The 22590-nt window shown below is 42.0% G+C and overlaps 1 protein-coding gene across 1 annotated transcript; it reads left to right on the forward strand.

Moving 5' to 3' along the window:
- The first annotated feature begins 14405 nt into the window (after positions 1 to 14405).
- LOC121566900 (forkhead box protein L2-like) lies at positions 14406 to 16413 on the forward strand. Its single transcript, XM_041876811.1, has one exon. The coding sequence runs from the start codon at positions 14648 to 14650 to the stop codon at positions 15563 to 15565; it is 918 nt and encodes a 305-aa protein (XP_041732745.1). The 5' UTR covers positions 14406 to 14647; the 3' UTR covers positions 15566 to 16413.
- The last annotated feature ends 6177 nt before the right edge of the window (positions 16414 to 22590 follow it).

Genomic DNA, 22590 nt, shown 5'->3' on the forward strand with positions numbered 1-22590 from the left:
GTCAAATTTCAAAGTTGTTCCAAACGTAAAATGTTGAAGTCTTTAAGGTTAGTTTTAGGCATTAACTCCCAGTTTTTAAGGTTAGGGTTAAGTTTAGGCATTAACTCCGGAATTCTTAAGGTTAGACATTAACTCTGAATAGTTAAAGTAAGGATTAAGATTTGGGATAGGCTTAAAACAAAAATATCAAGAACAACTTTCTATCACTGGATTTGAACATGCAACCTTTGGCACCAGAGGTAGGTCAGACAGATTGTAGTTCTGGAGAGGTTTGGTAGGTCAGCGACTGTAGTTCTGAAGAGGTTTGGTAGGTCAGACAGATTGTAGTTCTGGAGAGGTTTGGTAGGTCAGCGACTGTAGTTCTGGAGAGGTTTGGTAGGTCAGACAGATTGTAGTTCTGGAGAGGTTTGGTAGGTCAGACAGATTGTAGTTCTGGGGAAGTTTGGTAGGTCAGACAGATTGTAGTTCTGGAGAGGTTTGGTAGGACAGCGACTGTAGTTCTGGAGAGGTTTGGTAGGTCAGCAACTATAGTTCTGGAGAGGTTTGGTAGGTCAGACAGATTGTTGTTCTGGAGAGGTTTGGTAGGTCAGACATACTATAGTTATGGAGAGGTGTGGTAGATCAGACAGACAGATTGTAGTTCTGGAGAGGTTTGGTAGATCAGACAGACAGATTGTAGTTCTGGAGAGGTTAGGTAGGTCAGACAGATTGTAGTTCTGGAGAGGTTTGGGCCACTGTGACATTGAGGTGATGAACTGTATATGCTACAGGCTCTCACAGTCTCACGTCATCCATGTTTCTCAAACGTCAAATTTCAAAGTTGTTCCAAACGTCAAATTTTGACGTCTTTAAGGTTAGTTTTAGGCATTAACTCCCAGTTTTTAAGGTTAGGGTTAAGTTTAGGCATTAACTCCGAAATTATTAAGGTTAGGCATTAACTCTGAATGGTTAAAGTAAGGATTAAGATTTGGGATAGGCTTAAAACAAAAATATCAAGAACAACTTTCTATCACTGGATTTGAACATGCAACCTTTGGCACCAGAGGCAGATGCTTATGCCCATCTGGATTCCCCGTCCACAATGCCCTAACAAAACCGAAACCTAATTGAAGGTAACAGCTCTCACTGTTGCCCCTAGTGGCCGGTTTCCACATAATCTCCCGACGTCCTCAGACATGGATGGACGTTGAATACTGACTTGTATCACGGATGACCTGGCTGGTATACATATATACTGATATTTCTGTTGGGCTGATTTTAGCAATTCACTATTGTTTACTCTTGAGTACTTGAGAAGGCCTGTCAATGTGCTTTCTTAGTGCACACTGTTTCCCCTCTCTGTGTGTTTTTCAGTTACTTCAAATGTCAGTTACATCATTGTTTTTGAGCCAGCACCATACCACCCTGCATCCCACTGCTGGCTTGCCTCTGAAGCTAAGCAGGCTTGGTCCTGGATGGAAGACCTGATGCTGCTGGAAGTGGTGTTGGAGGGCCAGTAGGAGGCACTCATTCCTCTGGTCTAAAAAAAAACATTGCAATGCCCCAGGGCAGTAATTGGGGACATTGCCCTGTGGAGGATGCTGTCTTTCGGATGGAACGTTAAATGGGGGTCCTGACTTTCTGTGGTCACTCAAGATCCCATGGCACTTATCGTAAGAGTAGGGGTGTTAACCCCGGTGTCCTGGCTAAATTCCCAATCTGACCCTCATACCATCATGGCCACCTAATCATCCCCAGCTTCCAATTGGCACATTCATCCCTCTCCTCTCCCCTGTAACTATTCCCCAGGCTGTTGCTGTAAATGAGAATGTGTTCTCAGTCAACTTACCTGGTAAAATAAAAAATACTTTTTTATCTGCTGGCAGCACAGCACTAACAGATGCTAACTAATGCTGCAGTGTGTGGTGGGTCAATCAAAACGACTATCATTAGCAGAGTAGCGTAGCATCCTCCCCTACCTACTAAATTAGGATGGGTTAATGAATAATGAACGATGGATGAATAACCTGTCAATCGAGGAGAGAGGTAGAGAGAAACAGAGAGACAGAGAAATAGTCTGAGAGAGAGAGAGAGAGAGAGAGAGAGAGAGAGAGAGAGAGAGAGAGAGAGAGAGAGAGAGAGAGAGAGAGAGAGAGAGAGAGAGAGAGAGAGAGAGAGAGAGAGAGAGAGAGAGAGGGAGGGAGGGAGGGAGGGAGGGAGGGAGGGAGGGAGGGAGGGAGGGAGGGAGGGAGGGAGGGGGGAGGGAGGGAGGGCGGGCCGGCCGGCCAGCTGGTGGACCCAGTCAGGACTTATAGAGGCTGTGTTTCTCGTTGGTCTCTATCAGTGGAGTAGGGAGATAACATCTCTTACCTTATTCACAGCCACCCACATGCACTCTGAGCTATTGTACAGTGGCAAGGTAGCATGCTGGAGAGAAAAAAAGTATGGTTACTCTGGCAACCCCAGGTTTTGTGTGTGTGTGTGTGTGAGAGAGAGAGAGAGAGAGAGAGAGAGAGAGAGAGATAGTAGACACAGAGTATAAGCAGAGAGCACAGATAAAGTATAACATTGTAGAGTAACTCTTGTAACTTGGCAACAATGAGGCAAGGTAGTGGGTGGGATATGAGGAAAGTGAGTATGAAGGGTAGGTGGGGGGGTATTCTGATTCGGAGGGTAGAGCTAGAGGCAGGCCCCAATATCCTCACTAACCCCAGCCACAGACAGACAGACAGACCACCTATGCAGAATGAACCCAGTCTTACCCACCTGACTGTATCTTTCTGGTTCTGCACCATTAACGCTCAACTGTTCACACACATCTCAACTGTGAAGGTCAACACATTCAAGTTTGATTCCAGACATCTTTTCCCTTATGTCATTCAACGTTTAATCCTCTTTTTGTATTTTGTATTTGTATTTATTATGGATCCCCATTAATAAATGGGGATCCATAATAAATAAACCCCAGCAGCTACTCTTCCTGGGGTTCAGCAAAATTAAGGCAGTTTTACAGTTTAAAAACATTACAATACATTCACAACAGATTTCACAACATATTAAGGGTGTGCCCTCATGCCTCTACTCTACTACCACATATCTATAACACAAAAGCCATGTGTACATGTATGTATAGTGTGTATTTTATTGTGTGTTTGTATGCATGTGTCTATGTGTGTGTTGCTTCACAGTCCCCGCTGTTCCATAAGGTGTATTTTTATCTGTTTTTTTAATCTAATTTTACTGCTGACATGAGTTACTTGATGTGGAATAGAGTTCCATGTAGTCATGGCTCTATGTAGTACTGTGCGCCTCCCATAGTTTGTTCTTGACTTGTGGACTGTGAAGAGACCTCTGGTGGCATGTATTGTTGGGTATGCATGGGTGTCCGTGCTGTGTGCCAGTAGTTCAAACAGACAGCTCGGTTCACTCAACATGTCAATGCCTCTCACAAATACAATTAGTGATGAAGTCAATCTCTCCTCCACTTTGAGCCAGGAGACATTGACATGCATATTATTAATGTTAGCTCTCCAAGTAATTTAGTCTCCTCAACTTGATCAATTTCCACATTATTCATTACAAGATTTAGTTGAGGTTTAGGGTTTGGTAAATGATTTGTCCCAAATACAATGCTTTCAGTTTTTGAAATATTTAGGACTAACTTATTCCTTGCCACCCATTCTGAAACGAACTGCAGCTCTTTGTTAAGTGTTGCTGTCATTTCAGCTGCTATGGTAGCTGATGTGTATAGTGTTGAGTCATCCGCATACATAGACACTCTGGCTTTACTCAAAGCCAGTGGCACGTCATTAGTATAGATCGAAAAAAGTAAGGGGCCTAGACAGCTGCCCTGGGGAATTCCTGATTCTACCTTGATTTTGTTAGAGAGGCTTTCATTAAAGAACACCCTCTGTGTTCTGTTAGACAGGTAATTATTTATCCACAATATAGCAGGGGGTGTAAAGCCATAACAAATAAATTTTTCCAGCAACAGACTATGATCGATAATGTCAAAAGCCGCACTGAAGTCTAACAAAACAGCCCCCACAATCTTTTTATCATCAATTTCTCTCAGCCAATCATCAGTCATTTGTGTACGTGCTGTGCTTGTTGAATGTCCTTCCCTATAAGCGTGCTGAAAGTCTGTTGTCAATTTGTTTACTGTGAAATAGCATTTTATCTGGTCATACACCATTTTTTCCAAAAGTTTACTAAGGTTTGGTAACAGGCTGATTGGTCTGCTATTTGAGCCAGTTAAGGGGGCTTTACATTTACATTTTAGTCATTTAACAGACGCTCTTATCCAGAGCGACTTACAGAAGCAATTAGGGTTAAGTGCCTTGCTCAAGGGCACATCGACAGATTTTTCACCTAGTTGGCTCGGGGATTAGAACCAGCGACCTTTCGGTTACTGGCACAACGCTCTTACCCACTAAGCTACCTGCCGCCCACATTGTTAGGTAGGGGAATAACTTTTGCTTCCCTCCAGGCCTGAGGGCACACACTAGTATGCTTAAATTGAAGATATGGCAAATAGGAGTGGCAATATTGTCCGCTATTATCCTCAGTAAATGTCCATCCAAGTTGTCAGAACCCGGTGGCTTGTCATTGTTGTTCGACAATAATAATTTTTCCACCTCTTCCACACTTACTTTACGGAATTCAAAATTACAATGCTTGTCTTTCATAATTTGGTCAGATATACTTGGAATTGTAGTGTCAGCGTTTGTTGCAGGCATGTCATGCCTAAGTTTGCTAATCTTGCCAATGAAAAAATAATTAAAGTAGTTGGCAATATCAGTGGGTTTTATGATGAATGAGCCATCTGATTCAATAAATGATGGAGCGGAGTTTGCCTTTTTGCCCAAAATTCCATTTAAGATGCTCCAAAGCTTTTTTACTATCATTCTTTATGTAATTTATCTTTATTTCATAGTGTAGTTTCTTCTTCTTTTTATTCAGTTTAGTCACATGATTTCTCAATTTGCAGTACGTTTGCCAATCGGTTGTACAGCCAGACCTATTTGCCATCTCTTTTGTCTCATCCCTCTCAACCATACCATTTTTCTTTTCAATTCCTCATCAATCCACGGGGATTGAACAGTTTTTAGCTGTGTGTTTTTGCATTGAGACGTCAGAACAATGTGGTCAGTTTGTAGTTTGTGTTGACACTAAGCCAGAGAGAGAGGGAGTGAGTTGTGTGGGTTGTAAAATTGCCGTTGTTTGAGTTCTGTCGGCTGATTCCTGTCAAACAGTAGCTTTAATCTGTCTTCAGGGTGTCTGTCGGCAGCCATGTTTGTTTGGTCAGAGAAGTAGTGCTACCTGGGTAATTACCTCTAACAAAGTGGCTTGTTTTGATTTGGTCTGGAATCTAATTCCATCGGATATGATGAGGAAAAGTGTTGAGTTTTTTTTAAACTCTTGTTGGGTTGTGAAGATTTGAATGTTATTCCGACTTGACGGGTGTGTTTGGAAGGTTAGCCTTGTGAAAGGTGAGTTTTAATGCTTTAAATTGTAATTAGCTTTTTTTTTGGAAGGTGAGGCTGCTTCTCTCTCTCATACACACTCACACACACACACACACACACACACACACACACCTCACACACATCTAACACACACACATACCTCACACACATCTAACACACACACATACCTCACACACATCTAACACACACACATACCTCACACACATCTAACACACACACATACCTCACACACATCTAACACACACACACACCTCACACACATCTAACACACACACATACACACACACACACACACAAATGCACACACTCACAATGATTTCCTCAAACATAACCTTATCTTACTCTCTCTCACACAAACACACACATATACACATCACACACACACACACACACACACACACACACATACACATTCGCTCCTGTGAGTCATTTAGGCCCTGGCCCCGGTTCAAGAAAGCCTCAAAGAGAATCTTGTTGGCAGGAGGCTCCAGCGCTTCACCTCTCAGCAGAGGTTAGCAGGAACACATTGTCTCTCTCCCCTCCCCTCTTCTCCTCTCCTCTCCTCTCCCCTCCTCTCCTCTCTTCTCCTCTCGTCCGTCACAATGGTTCGATCATCTGTTGTTTTACACCATAGAGGAATAGGAATGCAGCTCATAGACCTAGGCAGAGGTCAACCAATAGAATAGAATAGATACTTTACTGTCCGAGCAGCAGTCCCTTTGCGGCATTACTGTCAGGTTACTATAAAGACTACAGAATTGTTAGTTAATAAGAGAGTGATGGATGATATTAATGAGACAGCAGGGCAGGGGAGAGCAGGCAGAGCAGGGGAGAGGGGCTTAGTGCTTCCCATTGGCTCCCCCTGGGCGATAAGAAAGACAAACACACAACGCCACTATAATACACCACAGCCACCTTCCGCTCAGGGTGAAGGACAGGGGAAAGAGGAGGCATGGAGGAGGGGGGCTCCTTCATCATTTTTGACAATGATCTGTGTGTTGGAAAGGGGGATTTACAAAGTAAGGAAGCCCCCCCACCCTTTTTTTAAACACATTTTCTCTCTTAAAACAGACTGACACAAGAACACACACACAGACACTAGTTATTTGAGTTTTGAGGTGGAAACGGGGTATAGCGTGTGTGTGTGTGTGTGTGTGTGTGTGTGTGTGTGTGTGTGTGTGTGTGTGTGTGTGTGTGTGTGTGTGTGTGTGTGTGTGTGTGTGTGTGTGTGTCTACTAGACAGTGTGTACGCACTGTGTGTCTACTCCTCTCATGCCCCCGTCCCCTCAACCTCCCAAAGCTTAATCCATGTGGGGAGGTAGAGGGGGTAGAGGGAGGATAACAGGGGGGAGGTAGAGGGGGGTAGAGGGAGGATAACAGGGGGGAGGTAGAGGAGGGGTAGAGGGAGGATAACGGGGGAGGTAGAGTGGGGGGTAGAGGGAGGATAACGGGGGAGGTAGAGGGGGTAGAGGGAGGATAACAGTTGGGAGGTAGAGGGGGGGTAGAGGGAGGATAACGGGGGGAGGTGGAGGGGGTAGAGGGAGGATAACAGTTGGGAGGTAGAGGGGGGTAGAGGGAGGATAACAGTTGGGAGGTAGAGTGGGGGTAGAGGGAGGATAACAAGGGGGAGGTAGAGTGGGGTAGAGGGAGGATAACAATTGGGAGGTAGAGGGGGGTAGAGGGAGGGTAACAGGGGGGAGGTAGAGGGGGTAGAGGGAAGATAACAGTTGGGAGGTAGAGGGGGTTAGAGGGTGGATAACAGTTGGGAGGTAGAGTGGGGGTAGAGGAAGGATAACAGGAGGGAGGTAGAGGGGGTAGAGGGAGGATAACAGGGGGGAGGTAGAGGGGGGTAGAGGGAGGATAACAGTTTGGAGGTAGAGTGGGGGTGGAGGGAGGATAACAGTTGGGAGGTAGAGTGGGGGTAGAGGGAGGATAACAGGGGGGAGGTAGAGGGGGGTAGAGGGAGGATAACAGTTGGGAGGTAGAGTGGGGTAGAGGGAGGATAACAATTGGGAGGTAGAGGGGGGTAGAAGGAGGGTAACAGGGGGAGGTAGAGGGGGGTAGAGGGAGGATAACAGTTGGGAGGTAGGGGGGCAGAGGAAGAATAACAGGGGGGAGGTAGAGGGGGTAGAGGGAGGATAACAGGTGGGAGGTAGAGTGGGGGTAGAGGAAGGATAACAGGGGGAGGTAGAGGGGGGTAGAGGGAGGATAACAGGGGGGATGTAGAGGGGGGTAGATGGAGGATAACAGGGGGAGGTAGAGGGGGTGTAGAGGGAGGATAACAAAGGGGAGGTAGAGTGGGGTAGAGGGAGGATAACAATTGGGAGGTAGAGGGGGGTAGAAGGAGGGTAACAGGGGGAGGTAGAGGGGGTAGAGGGAGGATAACAGTTGGGAGGTAGGGGGCAGAGGAAGAATAACAGGGGGGAGGTAGAGGGGGTAGAGGGAGGATAACAGGGGGGGGAGGTAGAGGGGGTAGAGGGAGGATAACAGGGGGGAGGTAGAGGGGGGTAGAGGGAGGATAACAGTTGGGAGGTAGAGGGGGGTAGAGGGAGGATAACAGTTGGGAGGTAGAGTGGGGGTAGAGGAAGGATAACAGGGGGAGGTAGAGGGGGGTAGAGGGAGGATAACAGGGGGGAGGTAGAGGGGGGTAGAGGGAGGATTACAGGGGGAGGTAGAGGGGGTGTAGAGGGAGGGTAACAGGGGGGGGGTAGAGGGGGTGTAGAGGGAGGATAACAGGGGGGACTTAGAGGGGGTGTAGAGGGAGGATAACTGGGGGGAGGGTCCCTGTTTATTTGCTCTATCCTCTCTCTCTTCTTTCTGTGGAGGAAGAAGAGACACATTTGAGGCGCTGCATGTGGGTACATCCTTCTTTTTCATCCCATCCCCTTCTCCTGTCCTACATAAGGGCCCGAAAGGAGGCAGTATTTTGCTGATATATCAATGCAGGCCAGCCAGCTACAAATGATCCACAGTAACCCAATGAGATCAAACTGGGAGAACCAGGGGGGCTCTCCTCCCCTTTCGGCCTACCCTGTGCAGATGCACCGACACTGTGATGGACCAGGTGACCCTCCTCCCCTACCCTGGAGGGGCTGATGGAGCAGGTTTTTTTGAGTAATTTCTGTTCATTTCTTATATCTGTCATAGTAAAAATTATTGTGTGCACACACACATACGAGGCACACACACATACACATGCATGCAAAAACACACTTTCACACACAAGCACTCTCAAATCCACACATACCTGCATCAAACAGTGAACTCATTCATGCTTTATATGATGTGATTTGCAGGGTGTGTTTTTGGTACAGATTACTCCAGAGACCCCAGCAACAAGGCCTGATTGAACAAATGAAAAGCACTCAAGCACCAATGACCTGAGGTGACCTACTTCACTTCATATCGGTATTTATCAGTCTCTAATAGAAATATAATACAACAACATAACGTTTCGAAATGTGTTTTTTCTCATTTCAGACTGAGAAACATTTAGTAAACAATGATCATTAAAAGAGAGTGCTTTTCTTGTTAGTTCAGATCAGGGTTGGTTTCATTTTATTTTTTACCACATTATGATATTCACTCACCAGTTATCGCAGCAAACTGGGAACATTCTCAGAACATCAGCTAAGATTCCCATTAAGTTTTAGTTGGTGTTTTATCTAACCATAGGATGGAAAAATAAGAATGTTTTTGATAACAAAATGTATTTTTTTTGTGTGAAAATGCTTTGACTGAAATATCCTTGGAATGTGGTCCTCTGTAGCTCAACTGGTAGAGCACGGCGCTTGAAACGCCAAGGTAGTGGGTTCGAGCCCCGGGACCACCCATACACAAAAATGTATGCATGCATGACTGTAAGTCGCTTTGGATAAAAGCGTCTGCTAAATGGCATATTATTATTTATTATTATTATTATTATGTTCTCCTAACATTCGCTAAAATCTATAGCAACCACAGAACATTCCCCAAACATTCTAATTAGGTTTCCAGGTAAAGAACAGACGAAACTATTTTGCAAGAGAGACGTAGTACATTATCTATATTTCAATAGGCTACATGAATAGCTGACAGAATTTGGACTAACTGAAATGTATATTGTTCAGGTCGGTACAGCCTAGAAACCCTGATGGAGCAGCACTGTTACGCATCCTCCTTCCTTACAGAATGATGCATATTTTCTCCCACATGGCTCAAGGAACAGCCAAAAAAGTTTGTCACACGCAACTCAATATCCAAAGAAAACATCATACCTCGCCATAACTGCCGCAACAGAGATATGGCTTTGGCTGGTCACACACCAATACAGTTAACGCTTAAACGGTAAAAGGGGAAAGGGGGATCTGTGTCTTGGTTTTTAACTGATCCGATAGTAAAAGTTGTGAGGGATTTATTCGACATAAGATGTATAGAAATGCATAAATTATATATTTAAAATATCTGTTCTTCAATGGTTCAACAATTTGTCACATGTTTATAATAATGTTTGCAGGTTAGATTAAATACCAAACAGTGCGCATAGCCTAATAATGCTCGACATTTCTATTCTTATAGGCTTAGCAATAACGGCTACGCATGGCCAGGTCTGAATGTGATGGCCAGATGCAGTATAACCCCACTGTGGGGGGGAAATGTTATTGCAGCAGTGAAATTAGTATAACAAATATTGATCGAGAATGAGTGAAAACGTATTATTATTATAAATCATATTATTATTATTATTAATGAGAACATAATTATAATTAACATAATTAATAAATTATGGGTATTGTTAACCACAATTACAAATACATATGTTTATAGACTACCCTATCCTAACCCTAATGTATGTCCTGTTCTCTTCAACTGGATACACTGCTACCAGTGCATGGCTTCACTCCGTGGGCTGTGACTCGGTGGGTTCGCCCCGGCCCGGTCCCCGGCCTGACCTGGCGGATCTCGTCCTCCGCATTCCTCCCGCGCACCCTATCATAAACATCCTCGCCTAGACCGAGGGCAGGAAGTGCGCGAGGACAGGAATTTAAGTCTTTCAAAGTGCATTAAAGCTGAGGGACCATTAAAAGATGTTGCTGCCATGTTCGGTTTGTTATCTTATAGTAGACCTGCAAACGGGCTTTGCGAAACGCACACACACACACACACACACACACACGCACAGAGAGAGAGAGAGACGAATTCATGGCTCTGTACATTTTGGGTGTTATTGTTATTTCTCTGTATCATTGTGGTGGTTGCCACTAATAATCGGATAGTTTATTATTATCGTTATTCATATTATTATTTTGACTACTATTTTTTATACTTACAGAAAACTGTAACAACCTCGGTGCATTTACGAGGTGATATATCATTACTGCAATTAAAGTGTCTGCAAAGCCGCAACAGAACCCTGTCAGCTGTGGAGTTGTTTTACATTGTATCTTTTTATTACAGTAAGCGTTTATTCGCCGATGATTGTTGGGGATCAAGCGAGAATTTGAGAGGGATTTGTAGAGGGTGTGTATTTATCTAAGAACAAAACATAGGCTACCCTGTGTCTATCTCATGGCTCTCTCGTATTCTCTCTGTTGTACGTCAGTGATATGCCTTCCTTGTCTATGGTTTATTGCGTGTCTGCTTTTTTTGTCCAGATCAATTTGTTCAATACCAATTGAATTGTTATTTTTGCTTAAACATTTGGTATTATGCCTAGTTAATTCGTATTGATGTTACATAATTAAGTTTAATATTTGAACATATCCCTCACCAAATGACGAGTACCCATTGGTATTGAGAACTCCCGTTGAAAAGTCAGTCGTTGAAGAAAAATGAGGCCTGGTGTTTTAGACAGTATAGCCTAGCTTCAATACTATATCCAGAAGCTATACCCATCTTGCCCTCTACAACTATTCTCTTTCTGCACGTGGTATTGTGAATAAAAAATTACGCATGATCCCTTTGGTGCAATCTTGGTTCAATGACACTGTTAATTTGCCAGTGCGCCTAAACCATGGCTTGTAAAGGTTATAATAGGTGGATTAAAATTCTTCACCTTCTTTTGTCAACCAACAACTTTTTCCTTCGTTCTCTTTTATCCAATTTAAAACGTGATATAAAGAAAACAAGCGACAATCGAATTAACATTCTTCAGCGCGCTCTAAAGCCAAGCTATAGTTCAGGTTACACATTGGCCTCGCGCTAGCGGTGTTTACAGATTCTTAACATGTTTATTTACAGCTTGTTGTGACGTGACGCGCGTGACTGTGGCAGCCCGGGCCAGATGCAGCGCGCAGGTGAGCGAGGTGTGCCCGGGTAAAAGTCGACCGCTCCTGCAGTCGTTTGGAGTGAGTCTCAAGAAAGCGTCCAGAGTTTCAGTCAATAAAAGGTATGTATTATTGATTAAAATAATATTGTGTTATTCAGAAAAATGTAGTTGAAAATAGAAAGCATATTAAATGGCATTAATGGCTGATAAATACCTATAGGCCAGCACGTGGTTCCAATACAATATAACCTATTTTGCCAAGAGATTCCTTGTATCCATGCAGGGCATAGACAAGTCCTGACCTAGGCAACATACATGATTTATGTCACAGGAATGCTGAATAATGTGGTCCTCTGTAGCTCAATTGGTAGAGCATGGCGCTTGTAACGCCAGGGTAGTGGGTTCGATCCCCGGGAGCACCTATACCTAAAAATGTATGCACGCATGACTGTAAGTGGATAAAAGCGTCTGCTAAATGGCATATTATTATTATTAAATATTCCAGTTTTAACAAGAAAAGTTATTGAAACAGATCTGCAGTTTTAGCCTTGAGTTTGAGACTTTGTTGCCTTTTAAGCATCGTTTTGAACATCGTTTTGTTTTCCTTCCCAAGTTGTTCCAAATGTTGTTGTTTTTTCGTTTTCTTTTCGATTTATTCAACTTTCTGAGCCATATGAGTAGGCCTACTGGTAGTCGAATGATGTTATTACAGTCGTTGATGTTATTGCGCAATAGGCATTACTGCCACTGTTGTTATTAATGATTGTTAAATAACAATATGATAATAACACAATTATTGACTGATAATATCTATGATTGTTGACCGTTCAGCAACTCCTCTTCTCTCTCTCTATTCGTGTTCCATATTCTAATCCTCATGGACTTGGGCGCATTGGATCATGAAGAGACCACAGACTTTCTCCGCAACAATAAAGAGTAAACAACTCCCCAAATCACGAGGTATTACTAAACACACGCGCACTGTCATCACTGCCCAACAAAGGCTCTGGGTTTGTGGTGTCGTCTTTGTTTTCGCTCACTTAAAGACCACATCACCGCATCTGTGTCGCTTTGTTCAAGTAGCATGTCACTGAAGTATAGGCCTGTATTCACCTCGATTTTGAAAACAAAAATAAAACCAACAAACTGTATCCTTGACTTTTCATGTGTGTTTGCTATCCAAAATATATATTTTTAATCTTTGTGAAAACGAATGTTTGGGCATTTTGGTCAAATTATATCCCCAGACACATTTGAACTGACCATACAACACTTCCAAAATATGCAGCACTCCATGGACGTTTATAGCATATTTAGCATGATTTTGAAAGCATAATTATTTACAAAATACGTTCCTACACTTAGTAACTACATTTGGTGCCTTTTGACACACTCATACACAAATCTAAAATTTGATAGGCCTATCTATGCATTGTAAGCCTATGATAGGCTATGTATGATAAGTCATTATTATTGTTATTTATATCTTTGCTATTTGTATAAATTGACACCCATTTAAAAAGTAACCACATAATGTATTCTATCGACGCTATCTGAACTAGACACAATTAAGCAGAGTAATATCTTTTCAGGATATGCTTTTCAGTCCAAAAACATAGGCTATGTGAAAAAGATAATCATGAACCTGAGAAAATTATTTATTTTAGGGCTGGAAACGGCCCACTCGGTGTCTTGTAGTAATTGCGCGCTGAGAGACGGTTGGCTCTCACGGCTGTTCAGCTGTTCCTCCGCAAGGAGAGCCGGGGCTTCTCTACAGCCGCCGGCCGGGCCTCAGACTGTGGGCCGGTGGCGGGTGATGACACACATGCCAATGCTGTTCCACCTGCGTCAGCTCTCATAGCACGGAAATACCATCCCGGAGAATGCCGATGGGACCCACATGGGTGGCCAGGGAAATGTATACCCCCTTCATACACCTCCATCACAATGCCTGCTAATTAAGCGGCACTATCAATCCAGGTTTTCTGCGGCTGCTGCGGACAAGCGGTCAGTAGCTAATGAGGCTTCAGCCGGAATGCAATAACATGTTGAGGTAAATCTGAGTGTATAGGCCGAGGCTATTTACTTAAAATAGCTGAAAATACTATTTATATTAGGGCTATCTTGTTTTATCATTGGACGATATTGAAAATTGCAGTCAATGCAACAAAAAAAAAGATCAGTTATGAATAGACTATAGGCTATTATTTTGTACAAACTATAAGTCAACATAAATACAGGATGTAACAATTGGCTATTTTGTCAATCATAACTGTGTCCCATGCAACATTGGCACGTGCTTTTTAGTGGCATTGAAATTCACGAAATGAATTACAGTACCTTGAAATTCTCTTCCTCTTAATAATTTATTTTTGACACAAACTTTTCTCTAAGCTATTTTCCTATTCACTTGCAATGAGTGCTATCTTGTCTAAACCCCACTCTAACACGTGTTATTTTTGCAACGTGTGTGAACAGAAAAATTAATTTGGTCATGTGAAGTGGGTAGACGAGAGATTCCTCACCACGCAGCCGTGGAACTCGTCCAATGCTCACAAATCAAAGAGCAGTACGTCGCACGACGCACTGGAGAGCCACGGCCGCTAGTAGGCCTACCGTCTGCCTGTGGACAAAAAAAAATAGAAAAGGGCTGGGCTTAGAGAGGAATCAAACCACAACCTGGGCTGCGCCTCCATCACAAACCAGTTTGGAAGAAAGTATGTTCTAGAGGAGAGTCTAGTGCCTAACAAGTCACCAACTGTGGCTCAAAACACGGATTTCTCTGCGCGGTAAACGTTAAGGAGGCAGCCTCAGAGTTTTGTTTTGAAGTCCATTTTGAGGTGCTACGGCTAATATAATTTTCTGCAAGTGTAGTTAATCGCGTTTGTTGTTCTGTATTTGTGCTGTATTTGTTTTTGTTTTGGTGTGCGCAATGATGGCCACTTACCAAAACCCCGACGATGACGCAATGGCCCTGATGGTCCACGACACCAACATGGCGAAGGATAAGGAGCGACCCAAAGAGGAACCGGTCCAGGAAAAGGGTTCGGAGAAAACGGACCCGTCTCAAAAACCACCGTATTCGTATGTGGCTCTCATTGCCATGGCCATCCGGGAGAGCACTGAGAAGCGCCTCACTCTGTCTGGTATTTACCAGTATATCATAACCAAATTCCCTTTCTACGAGAAAAACAAGAAAGGCTGGCAAAACAGTATCCGGCACAACTTGAGTCTGAATGAATGTTTCATCAAGGTTCCTCGTGAGGGAGGCGGCGAGAGAAAAGGGAATTACTGGACCCTTGACCCGGCGTGCGAGGACATGTTCGAGAAGGGAAACTACAGGAGGAGACGTAGAATGAAACGTCCCTTCAGACCTCCACCGACCCATTTCCAGCCCGGGAAATCCCTCTTCGGTGGTGATGGGTACGGCTACCTGTCCCCTCCAAAGTACCTGCAATCCAGCTTCATGAACAACTCGTGGTCGCTGGGCCAGCCGCCCACCCCGATGTCCTACACCTCCTGTCAGATGGCCAGTGGCAACGTGAGTCCCGTCAATGTGAAAGGACTGTCCGCTCCTTCCTCATACAACCCGTACTCCCGGGTGCAAAGCATGGGTCTCCCAAGCATGGTGAACTCTTATAACGGCATGAGCCATCACCACCACCCGCACGCTCACCATGCCCAGCAGCTGAGCCCGGCGACCGCTGCGCCGCCCCCGGTCTCCTCCAGCAACGGAGCGGGCCTGCAGTTCGCCTGCTCCCGCCAGCCTACCGAGCTCTCCATGATGCACTGTTCGTATTGGGATCACGAGAGCAAACACTCCGCGTTACACACGAGGATTGACATTTAGAGTTTACCAGAGGGCCACTTGTAAAATGGACTCTTGTGAGAGAAAGACAATAAGTCTATTCCTGTGTATTCAAACCAGAAAAAAAAGTATTTTTGAAGAGACAATACTATGACGGGCTCTTTTGATCCAAATAATGTACTGAAAATCCATATGGAAAGATATACAAGTGGGGATGCTGAGAGGATTTTCAAAAACTGGAAATTGTGAGAGTAAGAGGTCACGATTTGGCACGAGGTATAGCAGAGCTTTTGGGGCCATTTCGTGCGCCAATTGTTGCCTTGGCCAGAAGGCAACAGTGTGTTATAAACACTGTTATATGTTAGAAACATTTGTAAAATCCAACCAGTTCCCTATTCACGGGGATACAAATTCAAAAAATACAATTAATTGAAAACAAAATACACAAAACCCTCCCCCCTGTCTTGGAATTCAAAACATCACCTGAATGAGTGATAATTGAATTAGAACTACGTATTTGAACCAGTATCGTGTACTGAGCGGACACCAAGACCATGTGAAATGTGGATTATTTAGCCTGTCTTTAGTTTTTTTTTTTTTACCGTTTCACAGTTCTTAATCTGGGTGCAGGTGAAGAGAGAGGGCACAGTCAGAAGGAGCAATACCAAAGATGTGTTACTTCTGGGGTCATTGACGTTATAGGCTTCGTGGCCTCTGATAGAGATGGTTTAGTTTCCGATAACATTCAGTCCAGTGCCAGTTTTTTTTTTACCTTTCTTGTTTTTTACAAACGTAATTATTTTTGTCTCATACATGTTGGGACCATGTTAAATTAGCACTTTTCCCTCTTTTTCTAGTTTTGTGAATTTCTTAATAAACTTGTATTTCTTTCAAAGTAAAACATTGGTCATGAATTAAGCCTTATTTGTGCAAAAACGGTATTATATAAACGTATTAGGCTTGCAACGTAGGCTTGGAACTAAATATTCCACAGATGAAGTTAACTGGAATTCTGTCCGTGAATGTTCTTCACTTAGGCCTAAACCCGAGTGTGTATTTTTTGTCTTGAAAATGCTAATGTTAAATTTCACTAATTTTATTATTTTTGACATGTAAATCCTTTGCGTAAAACGTCTCCAAATATCTAGCAGATGCGTAATAAGGCCTAATACTTTTGTACAGTTTAGCTAAAGTTTAGTTTACTGGGGAGTTGGTTGGATATTTCAGTTTTATACACAAAATATATATTCTTCCATTCGAAAGTAGTTTTGGGAAATGCCATTTAATTATAAACTATTAGAGCTGTTGAGCTATTAGACCTTAATGAAATGAAAACACAGCAGGGCCTACTCTGGGGACTTGCATGCATTACCAAATGAAACAGTGAACTTTTGCCTAATTAGAGTTACCAAATACGTCTAAGGCATCTCATTTGTCAGCAGAGTGCAACAATGGAAGAGAGAAAATCAAAGAAAAAGCTGTGCGTGTTTAGGAAGACGTGAACTTCTTAGAGGGTTTTTTGGCAGTCGTTGCTCCGAGGCCGAATGCTTAGGAGAAACAGATGCTGCAGAAGTTAAGGGTCGCCATCACAGTCATTCCATTTAATCATTATCCCCATATGATGTAGGCTAACGAACTTACATTATGTGTTTAAGCTAATTGGCTTCAGTTCAGTGGGCTTTTCCAAGGAGCATGGGGGGTTTTCTCTGTGTGTTTACCAACTGCTCATGCATAATTGCACAGTGGCACTTGATTATTTATATTGTATTATTATTATTATTATAAATTATTATTATTATGGCCTGTTATTATCATTCACAATAAGGTGAATTTGGTGAACCAAGGAGTTTGGCCATGGATGGATTCGAAATTATTTTGCCATCCACCCAAAACATGTTCGGTTACACTATGGAGTTGACCTTTAACCTTTACTGCAGGATTCTTATCTAAAGATTGACGTGGACTGACGTGTCATACACCTTGCTAGGCCTTCAGTTGGGTTGTCCAGATATTCGAATAAATTAGCCTAATGCATTTTGGCCAAATAATTTCAACTTGAATAGCCTAGACCTGTATGGGCCTACCTGCAGGAAATCTAGCAAAGAAATCAATATTTGTATTCATTTTAGCTAAGACAATTCTTACATATGAGCTAAGAGAAGCAACGTGTGAGTGGGCTGAGTTGAGCATAAAGTAATAGATGACACCATACTGTTTTCCAGCATATTTTGCTAAACGAACCATCAAAAATAAAATAAAACGTAGGCCTATAGGCAATATGTCGTGTCATGAAGGTTTAAAACCTACAGGCTACAAAACAATAGCATCAGTCTAGGTTGAAACGATGTTTCATGTTGATGCCTAAATTGCTGTAGTCTATCCACTGGAGAATGATGTTACAGCTTTACACACGTCTTTCCTTGTCGTTTTTGTCTGAACGCGCTGAATTAGACGTGCAATTAGACGGCTCGAATTAGACGAGCCGTTCCGAACCCGGGGGCAGTGACGCTCTTCAAAAGAGAGACGTGGTGACGAGTGAAACGCTTTCAATACACGTCTATTCTCAACTCTCTTCCACCTATTATCACTTTCACAACACTCAGGTTCACACTCACAAAGCTATCGGGTGACTATTGTACGGTTTAAAACGTTTTTCCAATGACAATTTTTTTTTTTTAAATAAGGATTAACCATTTCATAATAGCATTTTAATTGTTTTGATTATTATGAATATCATTCATATCACTATTGCAGCTCTGAAACGAATTCCTTTTCAACAATTCTGCCATTATTTTACGATAGGCTGCTGATAGCACACTACCAGAACCCATTTGTGCTTTATTCTAGGTTTTCTCATATGGGGTCATAGGCTTCGTCATGCATTAGGCTCTTCTGAATGTGATGTCCACTTTCAGTGAGTTTGAGTTCGTGCCTTATTTTAGACTGACAAGATCCTTATGTGACCGTAGACAGCAATCTTGCAACAGTATATCATTCACCTTGATCCACCCTCCGCTCCATAGCAACTGTCAAACAACGTCCTTGGCCCCATCGCAGCGTCATTCATGACATACATATTTTACACTAACTATAGGTGAGAAATGGAGTAGTGGTAAGTCCAGCAGTGTTTGCAGCAGTTTAAATAGTAAATATTCTTTGTGGATGAATCCCAAAATAATTATGCTTTCTTACTAAACTAAATTGGCTAGTCACTTTGGCAATATGTGCATTATTCAGTTAAGTTCAAGAAAATGCAATTGTATTTAATTCCTAGCATAAAAAAACAATGGTTGGTAGGATTTTTAGTGGCATACAAGTTAACATAAGTTGCCATTCATATATCATAAGCAAATACTTGTTTGCTTTATATGCTTGTATGGATGCAAAAGTGGCGCGCACAGAGGATATTGCGACCCTTTCCTTAATTCGTTATTCATTGTGCGGGCACGGTGAGTCACGGAAAGAGCACCTGTCCTTGTCGTTTGTATGCTTGGAGAATATGATTATGATGAGAATGCAACGCATGACTTATTGACCTACAGTATATAGTTTTCCCCGTTATAGTCTATGCCTTAAAGTCTATGCCATGTATATAAAGCCGTTTTATCCTACTTTCATCAGGTGCATGTTTATCAATAGGCCTAGTGCCACTTTTGCATTGTTTTACTTGCAGCTGAAGGGCCTTGGTTGAATGGTGTAATGTATTAGCCCACCTTTGTAATCACGTGTATGAGGCAAATTGTAGATACATGCAGCCCAACAGAAACCATAATTGTTAAAGGTTTTGGCTTTCTGTGTGGGCATATTCCATGACTTACATTTACATTTACATTTTAGTCATTTAGCAGACGCTCTTATCCAGAGCGACTTACAGTTAGTGAGTGCATACATTTTCATACTTGAGACTAGATTTGCATAAGAGCCTATATGGAGTGTTGAACTCTGTAGCATCCCTCGTTTAAGCATAGACGACCAAGCGACCAATTTGTGTAAGGATACATTTTCTTATTTTTTAACCTAAACAAATAGTCCTTTAATGTCTTGTGAATATCAGAGAACAAATCGCTTGGACCCACAAACGAAAGTCAATGCATTTAGCTATAGCCTAGAATGGAGTAAAAATGCGAAATGTGACATTTCATTAGTGACTGAAGCATGTTGTTTTAGCAGAAGCTAAATTCAACAAATCTTTGTCGGATATAAATAATAAAACAGGTAGCCTAACATGAGGAAGAATTCAACTCAATGTACTCTTATTAATAATAGAAGACCAAATTAATTAGGCCTAAAAATTAACCTATATATAATTCATCAAATTGCATAATGCTGTGCACTCTAATTCATATTTTTATTTAACTTGGGGAATAAAACTACCTCAGCAAAGAGTAAAAATAACAAACAGTAGTTGAAAGACATTAGTTGTTAGTTGTGCACTCATTCAAGCTCCGCGAAGCCAACTGGCGCTCCATCCCGTCTTCTACTGTGAATGGTCTGTCTCTCTGTTTAACGAGCTGGATTGAGCAGCGCGCGTGCAGCACCGTTCAGCGCTGCGCAGAGGGAGCGACAATGCAAGGTTGAAACGTAGGCCTAGCTGTATATATTTTCTGCTTCCTCACATTAATGTTTTGTAAACAACGAGGAGATAAGGACGCGTTTGAAAGGCCAGTGTATTCTAAACAAGCTTCTTAAAATAATAAATAAGCCTACAACGTTTCACGAAAAATAAGGCATGTTGTCAGCGAGCTGGTAGCCATTTTCGGAGATTAGCCTACATTTAGCCGACGATGGACATGTAGCCTATATCTTGCTTTGTCTATTTAACCAACTGAACATGTGAACATGTGAAATTATGAAATTCTTATATTATGATTATGATAGCCTATATTAGCACATGATAATAATAATAATTACATTTTTTACATTTTTACATTTTTAGTCATTTAGCAGACGCTCTTATCCAGAGCGACTTACAGTTATTTAGTGCATACATTTTTCATACTGGCCCCCGTGGAAAAACGAACCCACAACCCTGGCGTTGCAAGGGCCATGCTCTACCAAGTGAGCTACAGCGGATTAATTACAATTATTATTATTATTCTCATAGCTATGTTCAATATTCAAAGCACCATATTTATTAATTGTTACAATTCTACAGACAACATTCATGCTGATGATATGAGCAGGTACAGGATTCTGAGTACGTTTGAGTATAGGTATAGAGGAGCCGAACACGTCGCGTAAAAAATGGCCTTGCACATGCAATGGTAGAGTTGCGTTTTGTTTATTTACATTCGTTGATTATATTATTTGACAAAGACATGACCAATGCATTTTAGGCCTACTTTAGATGTTGCAATAGCTCTTTCTGTTTTAGTTTACTTTTAGTTTACAGTGCCTTCAGAAAGTATTCACACCCCTTGACTTTTTCCACATTTTGTTGGGTTACAGCCTGAATCGAAAATTGATTAAATTGAGATTTTTTTGTCACTGGCCTACACACAATACCCCATCATGTCAAAGTGGACTTGGGTTTTTTTTTTGTTGTAAAAATTAATTAAACATGAAAAGCTGAAATGTCTTGAGTCAGTAAGTATTCAACCCCTTTGTTATGACAAGCCTAAATAAGTTCAGGAGTAAAAATGTGCTTAAGAAGTCACATAAGTTGCATGGACTCACTCTGTGTGCAATAATAGTTTTTAACATGATTTTTGAATGACTACCTCATCTCTGTACCCCACACATACAATTATCTGTAAGGTCCCTCAGTCGAGCAGTGAATTTCAAACACAGATTCAACCACAAAGATCAGGGAGGTTTTCCAATGCCTGCAAAGAAGGGCACCTATTGGCAGATGGCTAAAAAATAAAAGAAAGCTGAATATCCCTTTGAGCATGGTGAAGTTATTAATTACGCTTTGGATGGTGTATCAATACACCCAGTCACTACAAAGATACAGGCGTCTTTCTTATCTCAGTTGCCGGAGAGGAAGGAAACCGCTCAGGTATTTCACCATGAGGCCAATGGTGACGTTAAAACAGTTATAGAGTTTAATGGCTGTGATAGGAGAAAACTGAAGATGGATCAACGACATTGTAGTTACTCCACAATACTAACCTAATTGACAGAGTGAAAAGAAGGAAGCATTTACAGAATACAAATATTCCAAAACGTGCATCCTGTTTGCAACAAGACACTAAAGTAATACTGCAAAAAAATTTGCCAAAGCTATTAAATTTTTGTCCTGAATACAAAGTGTTTGGGGGAAATTCAATACAACACATTACTGAGTACCACTCTCCATATTGTCAAGCATAGTGGTGGCTGCATCATGTTATGGGTATGTTTGTAATTGTTAAGTTTTTCTGGATAAAAAATACATGGAATTAAGCTAGGCACAGGCAAAATCCTAGAGGAAAACCTGGTTCAGTCTGCTTTCCACCAGACACTAGGGAGATTAATTTACCTTTCAGCAGGACTATAACCTAAAACACAAGGCCAAATCTACACTTTCTTATCAAGAAGACAGTGGCCGAGTTACAGTTTTGACTTAAATCTGCTTGAAAATCTATGGCAAGACCTGAAAATGGTTATCTAGTAATAATCAACAACCAATTTGACAGAGCTTGAAGAATTTTGAAAATAATAATGGGCAAATGTTTCACAATCCAGGTGTGGAAAGCTCTTAGAGACTTACCCAGAAAGACTCACAACTGTAATCGCTGCCAAAAGTGATTCTATATGTATTGACTCAGGGAGTTTAATACTTATCTAATCAAGATATATTCATGTTTTGTATATATTTTTTTGCAAATATTATAATTTTTCTTCCACTTTGAGATTACAGAGTATTTTGTGTAGATCGTTGACAAAAAAATGACAATTAAAATCCATTTGAATCCCACTTTGTAACACATCAACATTTGGAAAAAGTCAAGGGGTGTGAATACTTTCTGAAGGCACTGTATGCCTGTGCATAAAGCCAGACCCAATATAATTGTATGCACAGATATGACACACCAAGCAGATCGTTCAAGATTGATTTCGAAATTGGACAACTGTCCATGTCC

Source organism: Coregonus clupeaformis, chromosome 5 (assembly GCF_020615455.1).
Source record: "Coregonus clupeaformis isolate EN_2021a chromosome 5, ASM2061545v1, whole genome shotgun sequence".
Lineage (NCBI taxonomy): Eukaryota > Metazoa > Chordata > Actinopteri > Salmoniformes > Salmonidae > Coregonus > Coregonus clupeaformis.

What these genes read in the sequence shown, in the direction of transcription:
- LOC121566900 (XM_041876811.1), top strand. Translation starts at nt 14,648, where the DNA reads ATGATGGCCACTTACCAAAACCCCGACGATGACGCAATGGCCCTGATG.